The sequence below is a fragment of the Mangifera indica genome, unplaced genomic scaffold (assembly GCF_011075055.1).
Source record: "Mangifera indica cultivar Alphonso unplaced genomic scaffold, CATAS_Mindica_2.1 Un_0002, whole genome shotgun sequence".
Classification (NCBI taxonomy): Eukaryota; Viridiplantae; Streptophyta; class Magnoliopsida; order Sapindales; family Anacardiaceae; genus Mangifera; species Mangifera indica.
Window position 1 is genome coordinate 978,627 of NW_025401094.1, and position 25,349 is coordinate 1,003,975.

Here is a 25,349-nt window from a genome sequence, read left to right on the forward strand (position 1 = left end):
TTTGAAGGGTTGTTTTATTGTCCTTTGGCAGAAATTGCTTATTATAACAACCATTTTCATGAATATTTCATACATGTAGCAACAGCATATAGAACAAAACATTCGATACAAACAAGAAAAATATGCTGAAGATACCTTCATACAAGTATCTACATCTGGATCCGGAACAATTCGTGCCTCTTCTCTTTTACTGACTTCTATCATCATAGCTCTGAGCCTATCAACTGCTCAAGAGAATTGATAAGGCGGCTAAGATTAAACTTCATTTAAGTAAATTTAAGGAAGCCTACTTCCTCGGTTTTCGGCACCAAGACATTGAGCAGCAAATTCAAGTGTTTCCTTAAGCCATCTTAGAAATATGCAGATCTTCTTGGCTTACATAAGTTGACCTTTTCTGTGGAACAAACTCATCCAACCGGTAACCATTGTAGGAAACTTTTTCTTTGTTACCTGTGAAGAAAACAGAGGCAACACTTAGATAGCACGCAAATAGAGACGTAAAATAGGTGAAGATAACAGAAGCAAAAATGAGTAAATTCGGAAATTAGAACATTTATTTAAAGAGATGGTGTTATGAGTTAAATATGGAAAGAAAAAACGGAGAAAGAGTGAAGTTATGACGGGATTTAATGTATGGTTTTGCCTGAAACTTTCTTTGACAAACTTCGACTGTTGTTGCCGTCATCAATTGATCGTTTGAAAACCCTTCAAACATTGCTGCTTTTTTCTTCATCTTCCATCCTCGCCGTCTGGCTCCAGTCCTCTTCTTCTGATGATGATTCCCAGTCTGAAGAATCCTCAACAGTGACATTAAACATCTGTTAGTGTGGAAACAATGTAGAAATTAAACAAATGTGAAATTAGTAAACGAAAGGAAATTACCATAATAGTGAGTTCGAGAATGGGAGAGACCAAAGTGGGGGGAACCTGTGTTGGTGGAATCAAAAGAAAGCTTCAGGAGTTGTTGCAATTGAAGGAAGCGCTATCCATTTGAGAAATTGTTTTTAATTATTAATTTTCTATAAAAAATGGCATACAAGGGGGAAAATTAAATTTTCAAACTTATATAGAAGGAAAATTGTCAATTCAGCAAAGTTTTGGCGGGAAATAGTTATTCTTACTTTCCAAATCAGTTGAATTTATGAATGCGATGTATATATACTTTTGAAATGAGTTTAAGAAGAAATATGACAAACCATGGATTCTTCTCCGTTCTTTTTCTAATTGATATTCTTTTGTCATTTTATCACAGAACCCTGAACAATCTGTAATCACAAAAAATAACACATTAATTTATTTGTAAAACAAAAACTATAGAGAATTAAGGTTTCTTTCAATGTCTAAAATCAGTATAATATATCAATAAGACAAAAAGATAAAGAATTTCCTCAACAATCACCACAATTCTTAAAAAGCACACATACTCAATTTATTTTAACTTTAATGATACGTACAATGTAATATAGTAGCTTCGGTGTATGTACTTAGAAGATTTTAATTAATGAAAAAATTGATAATAAAGATCATTGAGGATTGATTATTATTAATTCAATGAGTGAGGAAAAAAATCTAAAAAAAAAAAAATTGTTAAATAAATGAATACATACCATTTTGTAATTGTTGTATGATTGAATTGAGGTCATCCATACAAAACTTTTTATTCACCTTCCATAACATTGGCATGTTTAAGCCTTCTCCAGAGAAAGTTTTCATCTTGAAGCATTTAGAGACATTTAATGATTCCAAGAATGGGAAATTTAAGGCACAATTCCCAGAATAGAAGCATTTGAGACTTTTTAATTTTACCAAGGTCAACTCCTTAAGTTTCTCACAAACAATTTCATCTTCCTCTATATCTCCATCATTTGCTAGTACTTCTTTCATCATTTCACAGTCCTCTATTTGCAAGTTTTCTAAACATACTAGACTTTTGACTGTTGAGGATGCACTTAAGTTTTGCAATCCGTTGCAGTAAAACACCTTCAAAGTAGTTAGATTTTTGAATGATGATGAACACGACAGTAGAGTCATCAAATTATGACAAAACATCACACTTAATTCATGGAGATTTTGAAGAATAGATTTGAATTGAGAGTCTTGTTTCCAAATGCACTTTAAATTAAAAAGCCCACACAATTGTAAAACATTTAATTGTGCAAGTGCTCCAACATGTTCTTCACTTTCTTCACATGAAAATATCTCTTCATATGAACTCATTGTCAATTCCAGTTGTTCAAGACTAATAAATTTTGTGAAGATATGAATTGGAATATATGTATGTTCATCCTTAATCAATTCAAGAGTTCCTACTTTGTCAAAGTTCTTTTCAAACTTTCCTTGCCAAATTGACATGATATCTCTTCCACTTAATGTCAATTTCTTCAAATCAGAGTTAACCTAAAGAAAAAAATGTCAATCAAATTAAAATTAAAATTGCTCTTGAAAATAGATAATAATATACATATACATATAAATATACATATATATATATATACATATACATATATAAACATATACACATATATATAAGGAGAAAAAAATGATGAAATGATAATTATTAGAAATGTAAAACAGTGCTTATAAAAATACTTGTGTAGTGGCCACTAGTTCAACAATAGTGTTTAGCATATACAAAAACTAATTCATTTTAATGCAGTATCAAGGTCAATATGGTTTAAAATACAATTTATTATAATTAGAGTAGAAAATATATATTCTTAAAACATTAGAAATATTATTAAACTAATTAATTAAATACGTACCCTTTTTTGGCTTGCTTTTTGTATAATTGTATTCAAATCATTCTCCTCAATTGTTACCAGCCACTTCTCATAAAAGACATTGCGTAACTTTGGTGCGCTTAAGCTTCCTACAGAGAAAGTTTTCATACTTGGACAATCTTCTATAATTAACTTTTTCAAAGAAGGAAAATTGAAAGAGTAATTCCCAGAATAAAAGCATGTGAGATAATCCAAATGTAAAAGTGACAACTTCTTCAAATTGTTAAAAACAATTTCGGTTGTCGTTTCATCTCCCTCATTTTCTACTATTTCAGTAAGCAGTTTACAACCTTCTATTGTCATTTCTCTCAGCTGCACCAAACTTTTAGCCATTGAAGGTGTTATTAATCTCCTTATTAATCCCAAGCAATTAATTATTTTCAGAACTTTAAGATTGTGAAATCTTTGAAGAAGTCCAACTGAAATATTTACATGGGAGATATCAAGAGTTTCAACTTCACCGCACCAATCAATCCTTCTCATTTCCCCTTTCCAATCATCCCTCAATGTAATGACCTCCAAATTAGAATTGATCTGCAATTACATCCAACAAAATCCAGTTAGTTCATTATAATCTTAAAACAAAACTTTAAATATTGCAATTTTTTGCACATAATTAAATTCATGAAATATGGTAATGCAGTTAATTAATAATTAATCAATACTTTTTAATTGTGGAGAGTGTCAAAGAAAGAATTGTCAAATATATGATCAGATATATAAGAAATAAGGTAAATTTAAATAAGAAAATAAGAATATAAGTGGTTTAAATATGAAATTATTAACCACTAAGTAAGGAATTATTCACAAAAAAATGCATGAGGGTTTAACTTATAAATTTGGGCTTAATAGGCCATCATGTTTAGCTTTCTTATCAAATATGTGTGTTGAACCAAAATTCATACCCCTTTAGGGAGACCCAATTTGAGATATAAACTAGTCTAGAGCAAGCCCAAGAGATAATATCGGCTCACAAAAGTAAGATGATCCACCACATGACCTTAAAAAACAATCTTTTAATTATTTTAATTTATTAATTCCCTAGAATTCACTAATACTAATGCTAACTCGAGTTGTAAACAATACAAAATCTTAAATTTACGATTACCTCTCAATTTTTTTTTCCTAAGTCAAAACTAAAACAACATTGGAATTTTTAAACTTTGCATTATAATATATTTAATTGACAAGATTTTTTAATAATCTATCCAAATCCAATTGATCAGTCATTTTATTTTAAATTTTTTCTAAATTTTGGTTCAAGTAACAAAAAACTTTAAAAATCATGTCCTCAAGTGAGTGTGTACATGTGTATCTAAGGATTTTTCTTTTTACACTTTTAATAAAGAAATAAACATGAGAATAATACCTTATGTTCCAAACAAATAGATTTTGACTTCGAAACTTGAACTTCACCCTTCTCATTATTATCTTGGAAGCCTTCACATCTTGAAGTGAAGTTTGGACAATTTTCTATCTTCAACTCTTTTAGCAATGGTAAATCCAAAGCATGTGCTCCTTGATAGAAAACAGTAAGTTTGGGTAAATCTTGAAGCACCAGTTCAGTTGTACGTGGAAATATAGAATTAACAACTTCTATTCTTTCTTCTTCTTCTTTTTCAACAATCTTCTCCAAAGCCTTACAATCCCTTATCTGAAGGCATTGGAGTTGCTTGAGACTTTTTGCCACAAAAAATGGTAACGCATACTTTATTTTATTGTGTCGGTGCAAAATCAACTTTGTCAAATTTTCATAAAAAGAAGTTGAAAGTTGGCTCTCCCAAATCATTTCAAAACTAATGTTGTCCAATTCCAAAGTCATCAGATCTCTGAGAACCACCTGCAGTCAAAGATAATTATTGTTTCAATATTTACAAACCCATGAGAAAAATTTAAAAAGAAAATAACGCTTACCTTTCATGGATTTTTAGATGACATGCCATAAATATTAACAATGTGTTTTGTTTTTTTGTCTCTAATAGTATCGACTATAGAATCAAGCATGAAATGATGAAATCAATTTGATAGAGATTATGTAACACAGAGATTGAAGAGAAGTACTTAATAGTGAAATTGAATTGAAAATTTAAATCACCAGCAAAAAAGGAAAACCCAAAATAGAATGAGTTATACAACACCACAATTATATGTTAGCAAATGAGAATAAACATAAAAAGAAAATAAGAATGCAAAAATAAAGAAGTACAACAAATTATAGTCAATCAAACATTTTTGTTAAAAAGTAATCTAGTTTCAGTGGATTAAAGAGAAGTACTTAAAAATGCAATTGAAAAAAAAAAGGGCAAACATATACATATACACATACACACACAAAAAATACCACAACTATATATTAACAAATGAAAATAAACATAAAAGAAAATAAGAATATAAAAATAAAGAAGTTCAATAAGTTTAAAATTATTAACTACTGAGTCAATCAAATTTGTAATATGAAAATATGAAAATAAATCAAATTTGTAATATAAATATAATAGTGGATATCCTAAATTCAAAATAGGAATGTGAATAATTTAAATATAAAATTATTAACTACAAAGTAAGGAATTAATCATAAAAAATGTAGGAGGGCTTTACTTTACTCATCAATTTGGGCTCAAGTGACGAATTGGTTACACGTAGAACTTTAAGATTGTAAAATCCTTTAAGAAGTCCAACTGAAATATTTGCATGGGAGATAGCAAGAGTTTTATCTTCACCCGACCAATCAATCCCTCTTGTTTCCCCTTCCCAATCATCCTCCAATGTAATGACCTCCAAATCAGAATTGATCTACAATTACACCCAACAAAATCCAGTTAATTCATTGTAATCTTAAAACAGAACTTTAATTATTGCAATTTCTTACACATAATTAAATTCATGAAATATGGTAATGCAGTTAATTAATAATTAATCAATACTTTTTAATTATGGAGAGTGTCAAATATATGATCAAATATGTAAGAAATAAGGTAAATTTAAATAAGAAAATAAGAATATTAGTTTAAATATGAAATTATTAACCACCGAGTAAGGAATTATTCACAAGAAAATGCAAGAGGGTTTTACTTATAAATTTGGGCTTAATAAGCCATCATGCCCTACTTGCTTATTAAATATGTGTGTTGAACCAAAGCTCATACCCCTTTAGGGTGACTCAATTTAAGATATAAACTAGTCTAGACTAAGCCTAAAAGATAATATCAGCCCACAAAAGTAAGATGATCCACCACATAATCTTAAAAAACAATATTTTCATTATTTTAATTTATTAATTTCCTAGAATTCACAAATATTAATGTTAACTCGAGTTTTTAAAAATACAAAATTTTAAATTTATTTTTACTTCACAGTTTTTTTTAATTCAAAACTAAACATTGGAATTTTTAAACCCTGTACTATAATATATTTACTTGACAAGATTCTTATAACAATCTATCCAAATTCAATTCACTGTCATTTTATTTTATTTTTTCCAAATTTTGGTTCAAGTAACAAGAACCATTAAAAATCATATACTTAAGTGTGCGTGTGTGCGTGTGTGCGTGTGTGCATCTAAGGGCTTTTCTTTTTACTCTTTTCAATAAAAAAAATAAACGTAAGATTAATACCTTATGCTCCAAGCAAAAGGATTTTGACTCTAAAACTTCAACTTCACCATCCTCATTATTGTCTTGAAAGTATTGATATCTTCTGGCAAAGTTTGGACAATTTTGTACTTCCAACCTTTTCAATATAGGCAATTTCAAAGCATGTACTCCTTGATAGAAAACTCTAAGTTCTAGTAAACCTCTTAACTTCAACTTAGTTAATTGTGGAAAGATAGAATAAACAACTTCTGCTCCTTCTTCTTCTTTAATAATCTTCTCCAAAATTTTACAATCCTCTATCTCGAGGAATTGGAGTTGCTTGAGACTTTTGGCCACAAAAAATGGAAACACATATTTCATGTTATCGCATCCGTCCAAAATCAAGTTAGTTAATTGTGGAAAGATAGAATAACCAACTTCTGCTCCTTCTTCTTTAATAATATTCTCCAAAACCTTACAATACTTTATCTCGAGGAATCGGAGTTGCTTGAGACTTTTGGCCACAAAAAATGAAAACACATATTTTATGTTATTGCATTTGTCAAAAATCAACTTTGTCAAATTTTCATAAAAAGAAGTTGAAAGTTGGCTCTCCCAAATCATTTCAAAACTAACGTTGTCCAATTCCAAAGTCATCAGATCTCTGAGAACCACCTGCAGTCAAAGATAATTATTGTTTCAATATTTACAAACTCATGAGAAAATTTTAAAAAGAAAATAACGCTTACCTTTCATTGATTTTTAGATGACATGCCATAAATATTAACAATGTGTTTTGGTTTTTTGTCTCTAATAATATCGACTATAGAATCAAGCATGAAATGATGAGATCAATTTGATAGAGATTACGTAACACAGAGATTGAAGAGAAGTACATAATAGTGAAATTGAATTGAAAATTTAAATCACCAGCAAAAAAAGAAAAACCAAAATAGAATGAGTGATACAACACCACAATTATATGTTAGCAAATGAGAATAAACATAAAAAGAAAATAAGAATACAAAAATAAAGAAGTACAACAAATTATAGTCAATCAGACATTTTTGTTAAAAAGTAATCTAGTTTCAGTGGATTAAAGAGAAGTACTTAAAAATGCAATTGAAAAAAAAAAAGGGCAAACATATACATATACACAAACACACACACACAAAATACCACAACTATATATTAACAAATGAAAATAAACATAAAAGAAAATAAGAATATAAAAATAAAGAAGTTCAATAAGTTTAAAATTATTACCTACTGAGTCAATCAAATTTGTAATATGAAAATATGAAAATAAATCAAATTTATAATATAAATATAATAGTGGATATTCTAAATTCAAAATAGGAATGTGAAAAATTTAAATATAAAATTATTAACTACAAAGTAAGGAATTAATCATAAAAAATGTAGGAGGGCTTTACTTTACTCATCAATTTGGGCTCAAGTGACGAATTGGTTACACGTAGAACTTTAAGATTGCAAAATCCTTTAAGAAGTCCAACTGAAATATTTGCATGGGAGATAGCAAGAGTTTTATCTTCACCCGACCAATCAATCCTTCCCATTTCCCCTTTCCAATCATCCCACATTGTAATGACCTCCAAATCAGAATTGATCTGCAATTACATCCAACAAAATCCAGTTAGTTCATTATAATCTTAAAACAAAACTTTAAATATTACAATTTTTTGCGCATAATTAAATTCATGAAATATGATAATGCAATTAATTAATAATTAATCAATACTTTTTAATTGTGGAGAGTGTCAAAGAAAGAATTGTCAAATATATGATCAGATATATAAGAAATAAGGTAAATTTAAATAAGAAAATAAGAATATACGTAGTTTAAATATGAAATTATTAACCACCGGGTAAGGAATTAATCACAAGAAAATGCAAGAGGGTTTTACTTGTAATTTTGAGCTTAATAAGCCATCATGCCCTGCTTTCTTATTAAATATGTGCGTTGAACCAAAGCTCATACCCCTTTAGGGTAACTCAATTTGAGATATAAACTAGTCTAGATTAACCCTAAAAGATAATATCAGCCCACAAAAGTAAGATGATCCACCACATGATCTTAAAAAACAATACTTTCATTATTTTAATTTATTAATTTCCTAGAATTCACAAATATTAATGTTAACTCAAGTTTTTAAAAATACAAAATTTTAAATTTATTATTCTTCACAGTTTTTTTTAATTCAAAACTAAACATTGAAATTTTTAAATCCTGTACTATAATATATTTACTTGATAAGATTCTTATAACAATCTATCCAAATTCAATTCATTGCCATTTTATTTTATTTTTTCAAAACTTTGGTTCAAGTAACAAGAAACATTAAAAATCATATACTTAAGTTTGTCTCTGTGTGTGTGCACGCAAATCTAAGGGCTTTTCATTTTACCCTTTTCAATAAAAAAATAAACGTAAGATTAATACCTTATGCTCCAAGCAAAAGGATTTTGACTCTAAAACTTCAACTTCACCATCCTCATTATTGTCTTGAAAGTATTGATATCTTCTGGTGAAGTTTGGACAATTTTGTACTTCCAACCTTTTCAATTTAGGCAATTTCAAAGCATGTACTCCTTGATAGAAAACTCTAAGTTTTGCTAAACCGTATAACTTCAACCGAGTTAATTGTGGAAAGATAGAATAAACAACTTCTGCTCCTTCTTCTTCTTTAATAATCTGCTCCAAAACATCACAAATCCTAATCTCAAGGAATTGGAGTTGATTGAGGCTTTTGGCCACAAAAAATGGAAACACATATTTCATGTTATCGCATCCGGCCAAAATAAACTTTGTCAAATTTTCAGAAGAAGGAGTTGAAAGTTGACTCCCCCAAATCATTTCAGAACTAATATTGAACAAATCCAAAGTCTTCAGATCAGTGAGAGTAACCTGCAGTCAAAGTTAATTATTCTTTTAATATTTAAAAACTCATGAGAAAAGTTTAAAAAGAAAACAATACTTACCGTTCATGGATTTATAGATGACATGCTATAAATATTAACAATGTGGTTTGATTTTTTGTCTCTAATAGTATCGACTATAGAATCAAGCATGAAATGATGAAATCAATTTGATAGAGATTATGTAACACAGAGATTGAAGATAAGTACTTAATAGTGAAATTGAAATGAAAATTTAAATCACCAGCAAAAAAGGAAAACCCAAAATAGAATGAATTATACAACACCTCAATTATATGTTAGCAAATAAGAATAAACACAAAAAGAAAATAAGAATAAACACAAAAAGAAAATAAGAATATAAAAATAAAGTAGTACAATAAATTATAGTCAATCAAACATTTTTGTTAAAAAGTGTTCTGGTTTCAGTGGATTGCAAAATAACTTTTGAAGCCTCGGTATCATTCTCTTCAACTGAAAGTTCGACCAACTACAAAACTTCAACATTCTTAATTCCACAACTGTATATGATGCAGAGATTAAAGAGAAGCACTTGAAAATGCAATTGAAAAAAAAACGGGAAATATATATATGTGCACACAAATAAAAATACCACAACTATATATTAACAAATGAAAATAAACATAAAAGAAATTAAGAATATAAAATAAAGAAGTTCAATAAGTATGAACTTATTAACTATTGAGTCAATCAAATTTGTAACATGAAACTATGAAAATAAATTAAATTTGTAATTAAATATAATAGTGGATATTCTAAATTCAAAATAGGAATGTGAATAATTTAAATATGAAATTATTAACTATAGAGTAAAGAATTAATCATAAAAAATGTAGGAGGGCTTTACTTTACTCATCCAATTGGGCTCAAGTGACGAAAGGACTACATCTAGATCTTTAACATTGGAAAATCCTTGAAGAAGTTCAACTGAAATATTTGCATCGTAGATATTAAGAGTTTTATCTTTACCACACCATTTAATCCATTTATAGTCATCTTTCAAATCATTCCTCAAATTCATGACCTCCAAATCAGAATTGATCTGCAATTACATCCAAAGAAAATCCAATTAGTTTATCATAAACTTAAAACAAAACTTTAATTGTTGTCATTTTTTGCACATAATTAAATTCATGAAATATGGTAATACAGTTAATTAATAATTAATCAATACTTTTTAATTGTGGAGAGTGTCAAAGATAGAATTGTCAAATATACGATCAGATATGTATGAAATAAGGTAAATTTAAATAAGAAAATAAGTAGTTTAAATATGAAATTATTAACCATCGAGTAAGAAATTATTCACAAGAAAATGCACGAAGATTTTACTTATAAATTTGGGCTTAATAGGCCATCATGTCCTGATTTCTTATTAAATATGCGTTAAACCAAAATTTACACCCCTTTAGGGTGACTCAATTTGAGATATAAACTAGTCTAAACTATGCCCAAAAGATAATATCAGCCCACAAATGTATGATGATCCACCACATGATCTTAAAAACACAATCTTTTCATTATTTTAATTTATTAATTTCCTAGAACTCACAAATATCAATGTTAACTCGAGTTCTCAACAATACAAAATTTTAAATTTATTATTACTTCACAATTTTTTTAATTCAAAACTAAAGCAACATTAGAATTTTTAAACCCTGTACTGTAGTATATTTACTTGACAAGATTCCTGTAACAATCTATCCAAATTAAATTGACCATCATTTTATTTTATTTTTTCTAAATTTTGGTTCAAGTAACAAGAAACATTAAAAATAATATACTTAAGTGTGTGTGTGTTCTTTTTACTCTTTTCAAAAAAAAAATAAACGTAAGATTAATACCTTATGCTCCAAGCAAATGGATTTTGACTCTAAAACTACTTCTTCCTCATTATTTTTTTGAAAGTATTGATATCTTCCGGTGAAGTTTGGACAATTTCGTACTTTCAACCTTTTCAATATAGGCAATTCCAAAGCATGTACTCCTTGATAGAAAACTCTAAGTTTTGGTAAATCTCTAAACCTCAACTTAGTTAATTGTGGAAAGATAGAATCAACAACTTCTGCTCCTTCTTCTTTAATAATCTTCTCCAAAATTGTACAATCCTTTATCGTGAGGAATCGAAGTTGCTTGAGACTTTTGGCCACAGAAAATGGAAACACATATTTTATTTTATTGCATCTGTGCAAAAACAACTGTGTCAAATTTTCACATGAAGAAGTTGAAAGTTGTCTCTCCCAAATCATTTCAAAACTAATTTTAAGCAATTCCAAAGTCATCAGATCAGTGAGAATAACCTGCAGTCAAAGTTAATTGTTGTTTCAATATTTACAAACTCATGAGAAAAAATTAAATAGAAAATAATACTTACTTTTCATGGATTTATAGATGACATGCCATAAATATTAACAATGTGTTTTATTTTTTTAATCTCTAATAGTATCAACTACAAAATCAAGCATGAAATGATAAAATCAATTTGATAAAGATTATATAACATAGGAATTGAAGAGAAGTACTTAATGAAATGATATACTCAAAATAGAATAAATTATACAACATCACAAATATATGTTAACAAATGAGAATACACATATAAGAAAACGAGAATATAAAAATAAAGAAATACAATAAGTTATAGTCAATCAAACCTTTTTGTTAAAAAGTGGTCTCGTTTTATTGGATTGCAAAATATCATTCTCTTCAACTGAAGATTCCTCCAACTGCAAAACTTGAACATTCTTGATTCCATGTAATTTTTCTAAGCATATGGTAGAATTAAATTCAAATTGTAATATCCTCCAACAATCAAGTTGATAATTTCCAAAATGAAGCGAGAACAGTTGGCCAATTGACATGTTGTACCTTTTAAGCTCTTTGGAAAAAAAGCCTTCAGGGAGAACATTGATATCTTCGACATCCAATTCTAAAATGGTGAGCTTGGACAAGAACTTCACTTCCTCAAGTAATCCACAGTTCCACTCAATAGAACATGACTTTATATAAAATGCTTCCAATTTGGATAACTGAGATATCACATTTGAAGCAATAACTTTCAACTTTCGACAATAGCTCAAATCTAATAACTCTAAATTTGTCAATTGACCCATATTTGTATGAAACTCCTTAATCAAAGTATTTTGCAAGCTAAGGACCTTTAACTTTTTAAGTGTTCCGATAACAGTAACATCTTCAATTTTGCTACCATCTAAACGCAATGTTTGAAGATTAATCAAACGATCAATTGACAATGACAACAATGACTGTTGCATTTCAAATAAATTTAATGCTCTGAGCTCGGGCATCTTGATGAAAAAGCCCTCAGGGATTTCTAAGGAAGAACTCATCTGACTTGCTTGAAAAAATTTAAGTTTTGAACAATTTAATTCTTCAGACCAAAGTTGAGTAATAATATCAGTACCAACTGATGAGATTATTGTGCATTGTCCAAGCTTATCTTTATCCTTTTCCACATCATTTCTCTCTGTATAAACATGGTAATCTATATATGCACATGTTAGAGCAATGACACGAATAACATCATGCATAGAAAATCTTCCTTTACTTCGCCCATCGAGTAGTAAACAACGGTGTTTCAAATTATCCACCCAAGCCGCTAGTATATCTAGTGCTTTGTCTATGGTTACCTTAGCTGGAAGTATCCTCATGCTCATGATATTTTTCAATAAGTCTAAAATGGAAGCATCATTTTCCATTAAACTACAAATTATAAAAGTTATCTTGAGCTCTTTCTTTTTTAAATAATCATAACTCAACTTAATCTTTGTATATTCCTTTGTCACGCGTTCATTGAACTCTGCAATGGAAGGCGCCCGTAGTACTTCCAAGGCTTCTACCCATTGATATTTTTCTCCCATATCCCTTAATGCTTTTGCTATTGTACAAATGACAATCGGCAAACCTCCACATTCTTTGCATATATCATTTGGTAAATCATTCAATCCAGGTGTTTGAATAACATTACCTGCAAAGAAATATAGAATTATACAAATTACATTTTTTATTTACATGCATACTTTGGATTTAAAAAACACTCTAAATGTTGACTTTCAATCTTTTCCAAGTAAATTCATCAAACTTTTTGTCTGAATGAATTCCACTTTATAATATCAAATATTAGTCCTCTTGAAATTTTAATTGCAAAAAAATAATTGAAAACTGGTAACTTAATAAGCGCAATATAATCTCTCTCTCTAAATGTTAGAAAAAGATACAGTAAACATTTTAAATGCAAAATAGTTTTATTTAAAAAACTTTTAAAAAAAAGCTTCTTAAAATTATTTATTAGTACCCAGATCTGGTGGAAATTTTATATTTATTCATGTTTTAAATCTATCATACTGTACACGATCTCAAAGTCAAACTTTGAAAAAGTTTAATGCCTTCACATTATAACAAGTATGATTAAACTTTTATATGCAAATCAACATATTGCATAGAGTAAATCATTTCCCACCCAATGTTTGATCTTAGAACACTTTTCTACCCCTAATTGGTATAATTAACATTTTCCACCCAAAATCAAACTATGTTAATAAAAATATAAAAGTATTTACTTTTAGAAAAATGGTGAATTACATGCTCCCACCCAAGGTTTGGCCTTAAAACATTTTTCATCCCTTAGTATAAATACCACTTTTCCACCCAAAATAAAGCATAAATAACATTTTCCCATCCAAAATTTAATAATGTTGATGAAACAACGTATTAGCAAATAAAATTACCATTTTATTCTTACTATTTCATTTATCAAAATTAGCACATAACCCTAATTTAACAAAAATTAAAAATAACTTTTAAATATTCAAATTATATAAGCCTTTTATTTTCCTTTCATTTCATTTTTACCCTTTTTTCTCTTTTCCTATATATAAGAGTATCTTTGTCGTGTAATCATATATGAGGGGTAAACATAATTTTGAAAATATTGAGAATCTTTTTGAAATTTATAGGGGTCATTAGAAATTCAAAAAAGTTTAGGGGTCTTTTTGAAAAATTTTGAAATATTAGTTTGCCCAGTTATAGTTCTAAAAATGATAGTTACATCCCCATAAAATTAAATAGAATACAACAAATTATCTGTATAAATGTTATGTCACAAACATTGGGACTATACAATAGTTCTAAATTATATGAGGGTTTGAAAAGATTATAAAGAATAATTTGTGATATTTTAAACCTTTTAAAGGTAAAATTGTCATGTTCAAAACATTTGAGTCATATACAAATTTTCGGTATATTGATTATAAAATTACTATTATACCCTTATGCAATGTGTGGAAAAGTATTTTTAAACAAAACCTTGGGTGGGAAAATGTTATTTACTCTTACGAAAACAAATACAATAAAATCAAATATAAAAATTTGATATCTAGAGTTGGGGTGGATTCAATCTGAGCCAAATCTGAGGTTGACTCGAGCTTGGTTTGAAGGCATAAGTCTAGACTCAAGTTCAAGTTCAATCACATTCGAACTGATAAACAATGTCATTGAAGAGTCACTAACGATGTGAATAATATTGCTAGAGTGGTTGATAGTGTTATTAGTTAAATAAACAGTATCATCAACTAAATAAACAAACTAACTTTAAGTTGAGTTACTCTGAAACATGAATATAATAAAATGTGATCTTAGACACAAATCTTACCCTTGAACTAAAATTGTAAACTTTTCTATCAGGCACACAAGTGAAATTAAAATTTGAAATCAATTTTTTTCATGTAAGAATTATTTTAATTTTTTAATATTCACATCACTGCACAATAAATAATTAAAAATAAATAAAATGTGTTGACCTTAAAAACATACAAGTGAAAATTTTATAACAAAGTTACCTGCCATTTTGGCGAATAAGATCCAAGCTTCATCCTCATTTAGAAAGTCCATCTCAAATTTTTTTGTAGACCCCATGCTCTTCAACACATCTACATTTCTTGTTGTAAACAGAAGTTTATTTCTTCCACGATCAGCTCCATCAGGAATTCCAAAAGTTGTTTTCAAATTTAGATCCTCCCAAATATTATCTAGAATTAGAAGAATATTCTTGCCCATCATTCTTGAATATAACTTATTTGCCATTTCACTTTCATTTTCGAAATTCAGCTTCAATTTGGCTGCAATTGTTGTTTGAATCTTCTTTATATCAGGAGATTCTGAAACCTACAAGACCAATAAATAAATAAATAAATAAAGCAAACCGGATCTTTATATACAGATCAACAATATTGTATAGAATGCTTTTTACCTCCACAAAAACAATCTCCTTAAAGAGATTTTCCTTCTCGGCTTTCCTACCAATTTCTTGCACAAGAGTGGTCTTACCAAGACCACCCATCCCGTAAACACCAATCATGAAGACACCCTCATCTTTTAAAGCATCCCATACATTCTTCATAGTGGAGTTTCTTGATTCAAAAGTCAAGTAATCTTCACTAGTTCTAAGCCAGATCTCCCGTGGTGGATTACTAGGTTTGGAAACTGGATCCAACTCCTTTTCTTCCTGGAGATCAATAGCATCCTGCGTTAATTTGACAGCTTTCTTGCTTTGCTTGTAGTGAAAGATGAAGTTGGGGCAAAATCCCTTGAAACATCTCCGGTTGTTTGCTCTCTCTGGAATCAACGGCTGTCCTTCAGTTTCGGTCTGATCCAAATGCAAATCCCTAAGTTCTTGTTCGTTCTCTTGCACATTTCTTTCAGCTTCAGTGACCGTACGGTTATGGTGTCTTGCACATCCCTCGGACATCTCTTGAATCAACTGATCTGCTTCAGTAATGGTCTCATTCACCTTCTTCTGCCAATCCTTAACATTTTGTTTGATCTCTTCCACATTTTTTTCAGCTGCAGTAACCTTACGCTGAACTTGGTCCCTTGTACTCTTCAGCTTATCAACTTGTTCTTGGAGATTAACAAAGTTGGTCTTGTAGTTGAGCAAGTACTTAAACTCATCCCTAATCGGAACAGCCAACAACTTGGCAACTTCAAGGACAGGACTCAAAACACTCCCAACATTCGCGGCAATTTGAAGGCAACAACAACAAGCCATTTTTTTAAACTCTTTTTAAAGTTTGAAAAACACAGAAGAGAAGAAAAGCAATTGGAAATAATTCAAACAGAGATAATCACAAAATAATTGCCGAAATTAACAATTGTTTTAACAACAAATAAGAAATATTGAAACAGATTTTTTTGTTTTTCAAAAAAAGAAAAGAACCAGATTTTTTTTTTCTTTTGTCTGAAATAAGGAAAAAGAGGGGAATTTTTTTCTTTTCTTTAGAGAGGAATCAGGAAGTGGGAAAGGAGTGAAAAATAAAGTGATCTGGGAGAGGCTCAAGTGAAGGCAGAGAGGAGAGGGCTGGAGAGAATCAACAACAACAACACTGTCATATGACTTTGCATAGTTAGGATGGAAGAGTTTATATATTATAAACTCAAATATTTTTCAATAAAAAATACGAGAAAATTTTAATCCCACTTCGATGCTTCTTTTTCACATGGCACATGCTCAAGTCTAAACACTATCTCCTGCAACTTAAAAAATATAATTATTTATATCAGTTAAGTATTTAATTATTTATTTAAATAATATATTATTATTTAATTAAATAATTTTAAATTAAATATAATATATAATTATATAATAATATCTCAATCAAATCACACTAAATGCTATTATCAAATTAATTAAGGCTATTGGCATTCATAATAATATATGGAGGCCATGAGGTGCATCGAGCAAGCAAAAATTTTGACTTTATTTCAGTCTGTCTGTTGGCCATCATACAAAAAGGACATGGAGATGTGTTTTTGAATATTTTATTAACAAATACAATATAATAATAATTAAAAAATATTGAATGAATCCATGCACAAAGAGATCTGTGAATTGCACAGAACCCCGCCAACGAGGGAGATGGTCCTTCTCTCGATAACTTTTTATTTCAATAACACTTACAAGACATTATATGTACTAAAACATTATTGAATAAAGAAAGACTTAAGCAGTTTAAAAAATTCCAGAAAATTTTGATCCCACTTGAGAGATGCCTCTTTTCATACGACATATGTTCAATCAAGAGTCTAGTTGATAAATACAAAAACGAAAAAAAAAATTTGTAAATTATATAAATATAATACGATAAATAATAAAAATACTTTTTTTAAAAAAATGTCTCTAAAATTTGTATACGAAAAAAATATAAAACATATATATAAAAGTTTAATTGTAAGTGAAAGTATTTCTGAATGATAGAGAGAGAAGAAAATTGAAGATGTTAAAAAGAGATTACAATAGAAAATAATTAATTGCTTATAACTTTAATATGAATAATGAAAGAAAATTTCACCAAATTGATTAATTGATTGTGGAAACTCATCATTTGAAGAAGACCACCGACTTCATTAATTAATTATTTTATAATTCAATCGGTTGAAAAATTATTTTATAAATTATCATTAATAATTTATTATCAAATTGTTGTAATGAGTAGTAGTTTAGTTAATGAAATTATTCTATTGTCGATAAAGTTATCAACTATTAAGACCATTGGTGAGAAATCACTATCAAAATTATATTTATATTAACAAAATATAAATTAAATTAAATTTTGGAGAGAAATTTTGAGTCTCACCCATCTTCCTCTTTACATAGTGGGTCTTCACTGTAATCTTTCTCTCTATTTTATCTGATTTCATATCTCATTAACTCATTTCTATCACACTATAATTATTATATCGTATCAAATTAATAGATCAAGTTTGAATCATTAATTCAAAATGAATCAAATTTGAATTATTTATTCAAACCATTAATTCAAATTGAATTTAAATTATTAATTGAAATCGAGTCAAATTATGTTATATTTGAGTTAAACTTAAGTCAAAGGATATTTGAACTCGATTCGGTTTAGATCTACTCATAATTACAGATCTAATTTAGTTTAAAAAATGTATTAGTTTATATTGCTAATTTTATTATTCCAAATCAATATATATCACATCATATGATACATGTATTGTATCATATCAAATTTTAATATATTCTAAAATATGTATAATTCAATTGATATGACATTGAAAATTACCACTCACCTCATTAATTTGCCATGGAAAATGAAGAGTCAAGAAGCAGTAGGTAGATAATTAACCTGACAAAAATAAAGGCATCTTCCAGGAAGTAGTCACATGACAAAGACTCAACTCTTCAAATATCTCAAGTCAAGTAGGAAATTTCATCATGTAGAAGAATTTTGCATTTTTTTTCATTCAGATGAGAGCAAATTCTACTCTCATTCATCTTCTTCACGTTATGGGTCTAACAACAATGTCTCTTCTTTGCTTTTTCTTATTTCATACTTCATAAAGTCATTTGCATATGACAACGGCTGTATTTTTAAAATTAATAGCACTATTTACATTTCAACAACCATTTCAATGTCCATATTTTCTTCTTGGCCAAACAAAATTTCCCACCTAAGTTTTAATCTAATTTCAAAAACATACTCATAACAGTTAAAAAACTTAAACACTTGTCTATAGATTAACTTCAATTAAAATTTAGACGGGTAAAACAGTGTCTTTCAACAGTTGAAAGTCATTAAATACACATTAACCAACCGATATAAAATTAAGATAACAGAGTCAGTTTCTGATTAGAGGACAACTATTGTGTAATGAGCTGGTTTCCATTACTATTAATAATTTATTGTCAAATTGTTGTAATGAGTAGTAATTCAGTGAATAGAATTATTGTCAGAAAAGTTATCAATTATTAGAATTATTTGAGGGAAATTATATTTATATTAACAAAATTTAATTCAATATATCTTATAGGTTTAAAAATTTTAAATTAAATTAAATTTTGGAGAGAAATTTTGAATCTCACCCATTTTGATCTTCATTTCATCTTTACATGGTGGGCTTTTAGTATAATTTTTTTTCTACTTTTTCTGATTTCATGTCTCATCAGCTCATTTGCATTACACTGACTCTACTCTTCAAATTACCATCAGATTAATTCATTTTTTTCTTGTTTTTTTTTACTTTTATATCTCATCTACACTAAATTACAATTTCATAATTACAGTAATGATAAATTACGATTATTTTCAATCCAAATAATGGTGAATTACGATTTTTTATCTTTCAATATCGATATCCCTAATGAGAAAACTGTAGGTTACAGTAAACAAGAATGAATTTATTGGGGAATAATTTATCAAAGTTGGATTCCCAACCTTACGTGAATGGAGTAATAATTATTTATTAAAGTAAAGAAAAAGAGAATCATATAGTAGAATTGACGGCTGACTTCATTTGTTGTGGTGGAAAATGAAAATAAAGTGCTCTTACAAAAGCAACTGAGCTGGTTTTCAGGCCTACTGCTGATGTACACGCAATTATCATAAAAGAGATCAGTATGACTGTGACCAATCTAGGTCAGCCCTGTATGAGCTGGTTTCCACTATAAAAGAGATCAATTATTACTCCTACTGTATTACAAGAATTATTGCTGCAGACAAAAATGTCCAATCAAATGAAAACTGGCCTATGCCACTGTCCTGCCGTCGACCCATTCACTTTCTTCAAATTGAATGGCTGGCCAATCTAGGTCAGGCATTTTGGGGTCCCCTTCCAGTAAAACCGATGTAAATAAATATATAAAGAATAAAAATAAAAAATAAATTTAAATTATGCACCATTAAAAAAAAGCTAACATTAACTAAACTTTATTAAGTGCTTTTGCAAAAGCACCTGGGCTGGTAAATTTTTTAACAATTAATTTCTCTTTTTAACAATTATAGAAACTCAATCGTTACTCTCACTATATTACAAGAATTATTGCTGTAGACAAATATGCGGTCAAGAGAAAAGTGGTCTATGCAGAGTATCTTGTTACAATTATTTTAAAATATTTTTTATATTTAATATATTAATTAAAAATAAAAATATTTTTATTTAACAAAATTTATAAATAAGAATATATTGATCACAAAATTAAAATTAATTTATTAATATTTTAATATCTAAGTTGAATATAATAATTAATAAATTTGCGTATTAAACATGTTTATCATATTCAACTGTTTTTAATATATTCAATCTTTTTTTTTTGGAGCTTAAATTGTATAAAAATGTGTATTTTATATATTTATTGTACTAAACATATATTATATATTATTATTTTTTATTTTTTATTAAAAATAAAATAATATCATTTCATAATATATAAAATGATATCACTTTGAATAAAATATATTATTATGTCTCTTCTCTGTTTTTTCTTATTTCATACTTCATAAAGTTATTTGCATATGACAATGACTGTATTGTTAAAATTAATAGCACTCTTTACATTTCAACAACCGTTTCAATGTCCATATTTTCTTCTTGGCCAAACAAAATTTCCCACCTAAGTTTTAATCTAATTTCAAACACACACCCATAATAGTTAAAAAACCCAAACACCTACCTATAGATTAATTTTATTAAAATTTTATGTTAGAGAGAAGGATAAAATAGTTATTTTTCTTCTAAACCCTAAAACCTTGAAAATTTATAACATTTTTCTCTCTTAGTTTGAAAAACTAACATTTCTCCCCTAAGATTAAGTTTTCAAAAGTGACATTTTTCCCTCTTTCAAATTTCCTGGCAAACGACGGTCGTTCTCTCCCTCCCAGTGATGGTTCTCTCTCCGGCTAGATTTCGTCAAGATTTGAAGAATTCAGATGAAATCCTTCATCTAGATGATGACGTTGTGTCTAGACCAAGGGTAGAAGCCAAAGATGACGAATCCATCTAGGACCAAGGTGCTGAAGTTCAAAATACAGCCGCCCCTCATAACTTTCAAAACTAGCAGTTTCACCCCCATTTTTCAACTTCATCTCCCAACGTCATCACCGGCCTCTTCCTTCTCCTGGTGCGACAACGGTGGTGCGATGAAGAGATCTTCATCTCCTCGTCTTACGGTGTGACGAAAAGACGAAGATCTCTTCGTCGCACGATGCGACAAAGAGACAAAGATCTCTTCGGCACTCCACCCAGACGACGAAGGACTACTCTTCACCGTCCTTCATCGCTCTTTCAAATTTGGGCGACGAAGGGTGTTCTTTCATCGTCCTTTATAATCGGAGATGAAAGATCGATTGATTATGTCGGTCGTCGGTGGTGATCGGAGAAGAAAACAAACCCTAGGGGTGAAATCTAAATTTTTCAAACTTTGAAGATGAGTTAGTTATTAGTTTTTAAAACTTGAAGGGGGGAAACGGTAAAATTTTAAAATTTTAAGGTTTTAAATAGTAAATAACGATTTTGCCCCTATCTCTAACCGGAAAATTAGACGACAGTTTGGTCATGAGTGGGAAAAATGAATTTTTATCCGTCGTGGGTGACATTTTAAAAACGCATCAAAAGTTAGGTGGGAAATAGTCCTTCTCCCTCACTATAATCTCCCTTTCTATTTTTACTTATTTCATATTTCTTAAACTCACCTGCATCTTTCAAAAAGCCGCTACATTATAGTGATTTTACTTTTCAAATTAGAGTAACGAACTATCAACTTAAATAATAAATATAATTTTATATATAAATAATGATATTTTATTATATAATTAAATATTATTTTATATTTAATTTAAAATTATTTAATTATATAGTTATATATCATTATTTATATATAAAATTATACTTATAATTTAAATTAAAGAAAAATCAAATCAATCTAGCTCACAAACTTGGAATATAACACGACCTAGTTAGAAAATTATTTCAAATAATTGTTAAATAAACATCATTTTCTATATTATTACTTAAAACAATATAAAAAATCTTATATTCGAATTATAAACTTAAACTAGTTCAAATTAACTAAATATTAAATTGATTTAAAATGAATTTTTTATTTAATATAACTTAATTTGAGTTTAATTTAAATTTTTATATAATAATTTATTAATTTTATGAATAATATTATTTATAAATTATTAATATTATTTATTTTATTGATATTATTATTTATTCTAATAATTATTTCAAAATAAGAATGAGAGGGTTGTATGGTAAGGCCTCATTTATTGTGGTGGAAAATGAGATATGAAGTAGATAAAGTCAACATTAGCTAAACTTTATTAAGTGCTCTTGCCAAAGCACTGGGCTGGCAAACTTTTTGACAATTAATTACCCTTTTAAACAATTATAGAAACTCAATTATTACTCTCACTTTAGAAAAATGTGCAGCCAAGAGAAAAGTGGTCCACGCTACTATCTTGTCACAATTATTTAAAAATATTTTTATGATATTTAATATATTAATTAAAAATATAAATATTTTTATTTTTAAAAACTTATAAATAAAAGTATAATAATAATAAAATCAAAATTAATTTGTTAATTTTTTAGTGAGAGTATCCTTTGTATAATTTTTAAAGGGTATTTGATTTGGTTAATATTTTATTATCAAAATAGATAGATTACTTTGAAGATAGAGTACTTAAAAGATTATCGGATATAAATTATTACTATGTTTGATAAAATTTGATAAATATAAATAATTATTATATTTAGTTAAAGATAATTAAAGTTTACTAGTAAATTATTTTACTTAAATGCTATTGAATATAATTATTTTTAAATTTTTTTATATTATTTATCATATTAATTAAAAATAAATTTATTTTTGATTCAAAAAATTAATAAATAATAATATAATTATAATAAAATCAATATTATCTTGGTAATATTTAAATATTTAAAGTAAATGTGATAATCAGATTATCATCTATATTATCTATCACATCAATATTGATAATAAAAAATTACTGTAATTTTTTATTATTGATAAATTAAATAAAAAAATAAAAAATAAATTATGAATATATGCATAAAAAACTAAAATCGAACCGCCCTTAATCAATAAATTTATGTATTAAATATATTTAACTGTTTTAAATATATTCAATCATTTCGAAGAATTTAAATCGTATAAAATATGTATTTTATATATTCATCGTGTAAAACGTTTATTATATATTGTTATTTTTTAATTTTTTATAAAAAAATTATTTTATAATAAACAAAATAATAACATTTTGAATAAAATATATACGGAAACCCCTTGTCAGAAAATGGTAGGTTACCGTAAACAAGGATGAATTTATTGGGGGAGAAATTGGTCAAAGTTGGATTTCCATCACCATGTGAATAAAATAATATGTATTTATTGAAATAAAAAAAAAGGATCGTACTGTAAAATTGACCGCTGACTTCACTTCTTGTGGTGGAAAATGAAAATAAAGTGGTCTCACCAAAGCAGCTGAGCCGGTTTTCAGGCCTACTGCTAATGTACACGCAATTATCATAAAAGAGATCAGTATGACTGTGACCAATCTAGGTCAGCCCTGTATGAGCTGGTTTCCACTATAAAAGAGATCAATTATTACTCCCACTGAATTACAAGAATTATTGCTGCCGACAAAAATGTCCAATCAAATGAAAACTGGCTATGCCAGTGTCCTGCCGTGGACCCGTTCACTTTCTGGAAATTGAATGACTGACCAATCTAGGTCAGGCATTTTGGGGTCCCCCTCCAGCAAAACCGATGTAAATAAATATATAAAGAATAAAAATAAAAAATAAATTTAAATTATGCACCACAAAAAAAAGTTAAACATTAGCTAAACTTTATTAAGTGCTCTCGCAAAAGCAGCTGAGCTGGTAAACTTTTTAACAATTAATTTCTCTTTTTAACAATTATAGAAACTCAATCATTACTCTCACTATATTACAAGAATTATTGCTGTAGACAAATATGCGGTCAAGAGAAAAGTGGTCTATGCAGAGTATCTTGTTACAATTATTTTAAAATATTTTTTATATTTAATATATTAATTAAAAATAAAAATATTTTTATTCAACAAAATTTATAAATAAGAATATATTGATCACAAAATTAAAATTAATTTATTAATATTTTAATATCTAAATTGAATATAATAATTAATAAATTTGCGTATTAAACATGTTTAACATATTCAACTGTTTTTAATATATTCAATCATTTTTTTTTGGAGCTTAAATTGTATAAAATGTGTATTTTATATATTTATTGTACTAAACATATATTATATATTGTTATTTTTTATTTTTTATTAAAAATAAAATAATATCATTTTATAATATATAAAATGATATCACTTTGAATAAAATATATTATTATTATTTTTTAAAATTTTTTTTTCATTCTCATTTAGTTTTTTGGCTGATGAGTTTTTCAAATTTATTTACCTCTTTAATGAAATTCCCTATAGGTGAATGTATTTACTGTGTTCTACTGATAAGTTAGAAATTAGCTCAGGTTGGTGACATCTATTACCTCTTTAATCCTCTTTAACTCTTTGTATCTTGTAAACTTTTTGTTATCACGGTAATTTATTTTCTTTATTATAATAAATATAATTTTATTAAATTCTATTAGGACGGTGACTATTGACATCAGAGAAAGAGAGATGATAGCCAAATTCTAGTGCTGAAGAAATTTTGTTTAAAATGAAATCATGAGAAAAATATAACTCGTAAAATTTAATCTTAAAAAAAATTATTAATTCTTTAATCTAAAAAGAGAATTAAAATAAAATTTTATTATTTTTAATATATTATAATTAAATATATTTTGAGTGAGTAAAAATATTGTGAGTGAAAGTATTTCTGAATGATAGAGAGAGAAAAAAATTGAAGATGGTGAAAAGAGATTACAATGAAAAAGAATTAATTGCTTATAATTTTAATATGAATAATGAAAGAAAATTCCATCAAATTTAATTGATTGATTGTGGAAACTCACCATTTGAAGAAGACCACCGACTTCATTAATTAATTATTTTATAATTCAATTGGGTGGAAAATTATTTTATAAATTACTATTAATAACTTACTATCAAATTGTTGTAATGAGTAGTAGGTCACTCAATGGAATTATTCTATTGTTAGAAAAGTTATCAACTATTAGGACCATTGGCGAGAA

The 25,349-nt window shown here is 27.7% G+C and overlaps 1 protein-coding gene across 27 annotated transcripts in view; it reads right to left on the minus strand.

The window, feature by feature from the left end:
* Positions 1 to 16,769, minus strand: part of LOC123205163 — a 99,354-nt gene extending 82,585 nt beyond the window's left edge. For 24 of the 27 annotated variants that reach the window (XM_044622061.1, XM_044622064.1, XM_044622060.1 and 21 more), the window contains exons 1-16: positions 15,582 to 16,760; positions 15,172 to 15,496; positions 11,968 to 13,301; positions 11,158 to 11,613; positions 10,161 to 10,355; positions 8,817 to 9,281; positions 7,789 to 7,983; positions 6,395 to 7,027; positions 5,379 to 5,573; positions 4,150 to 4,620; positions 2,763 to 3,314; positions 1,608 to 2,397; positions 1,197 to 1,265; positions 883 to 927; positions 644 to 787; positions 136 to 450 (exon numbers count right to left, since the gene is read on the minus strand). In XM_044622061.1, coding sequence (XP_044477996.1) covers positions 708 to 787; positions 883 to 927; positions 1,197 to 1,265; positions 1,608 to 2,397; positions 2,763 to 3,314; positions 4,150 to 4,620; positions 5,379 to 5,573; positions 6,395 to 7,027; positions 7,789 to 7,983; positions 8,817 to 9,281; positions 10,161 to 10,355; positions 11,158 to 11,613; positions 11,968 to 13,301; positions 15,172 to 15,496; positions 15,582 to 16,379 — 6,603 coding nt within the window. In that variant the 5' untranslated portion in view covers positions 16,380 to 16,760 and the 3' untranslated portion in view covers positions 136 to 450; positions 644 to 707. Of the gene's footprint in view, positions 1 to 135; positions 451 to 643; positions 788 to 882; positions 928 to 1,196; positions 1,266 to 1,607; positions 2,398 to 2,762; positions 3,315 to 4,149; positions 4,621 to 5,378; positions 5,574 to 6,394; positions 7,028 to 7,788; positions 7,984 to 8,816; positions 9,282 to 10,160; positions 10,356 to 11,157; positions 11,614 to 11,967; positions 13,302 to 15,171; positions 15,497 to 15,581 lie in introns of all 27 variants that reach the window. The other 3 variants (XM_044622046.1, XM_044622065.1, XM_044622066.1) reach the window with 3 other exon arrangements.
* Positions 16,770 to 25,349: the final 8,580 nt, after the last annotated feature.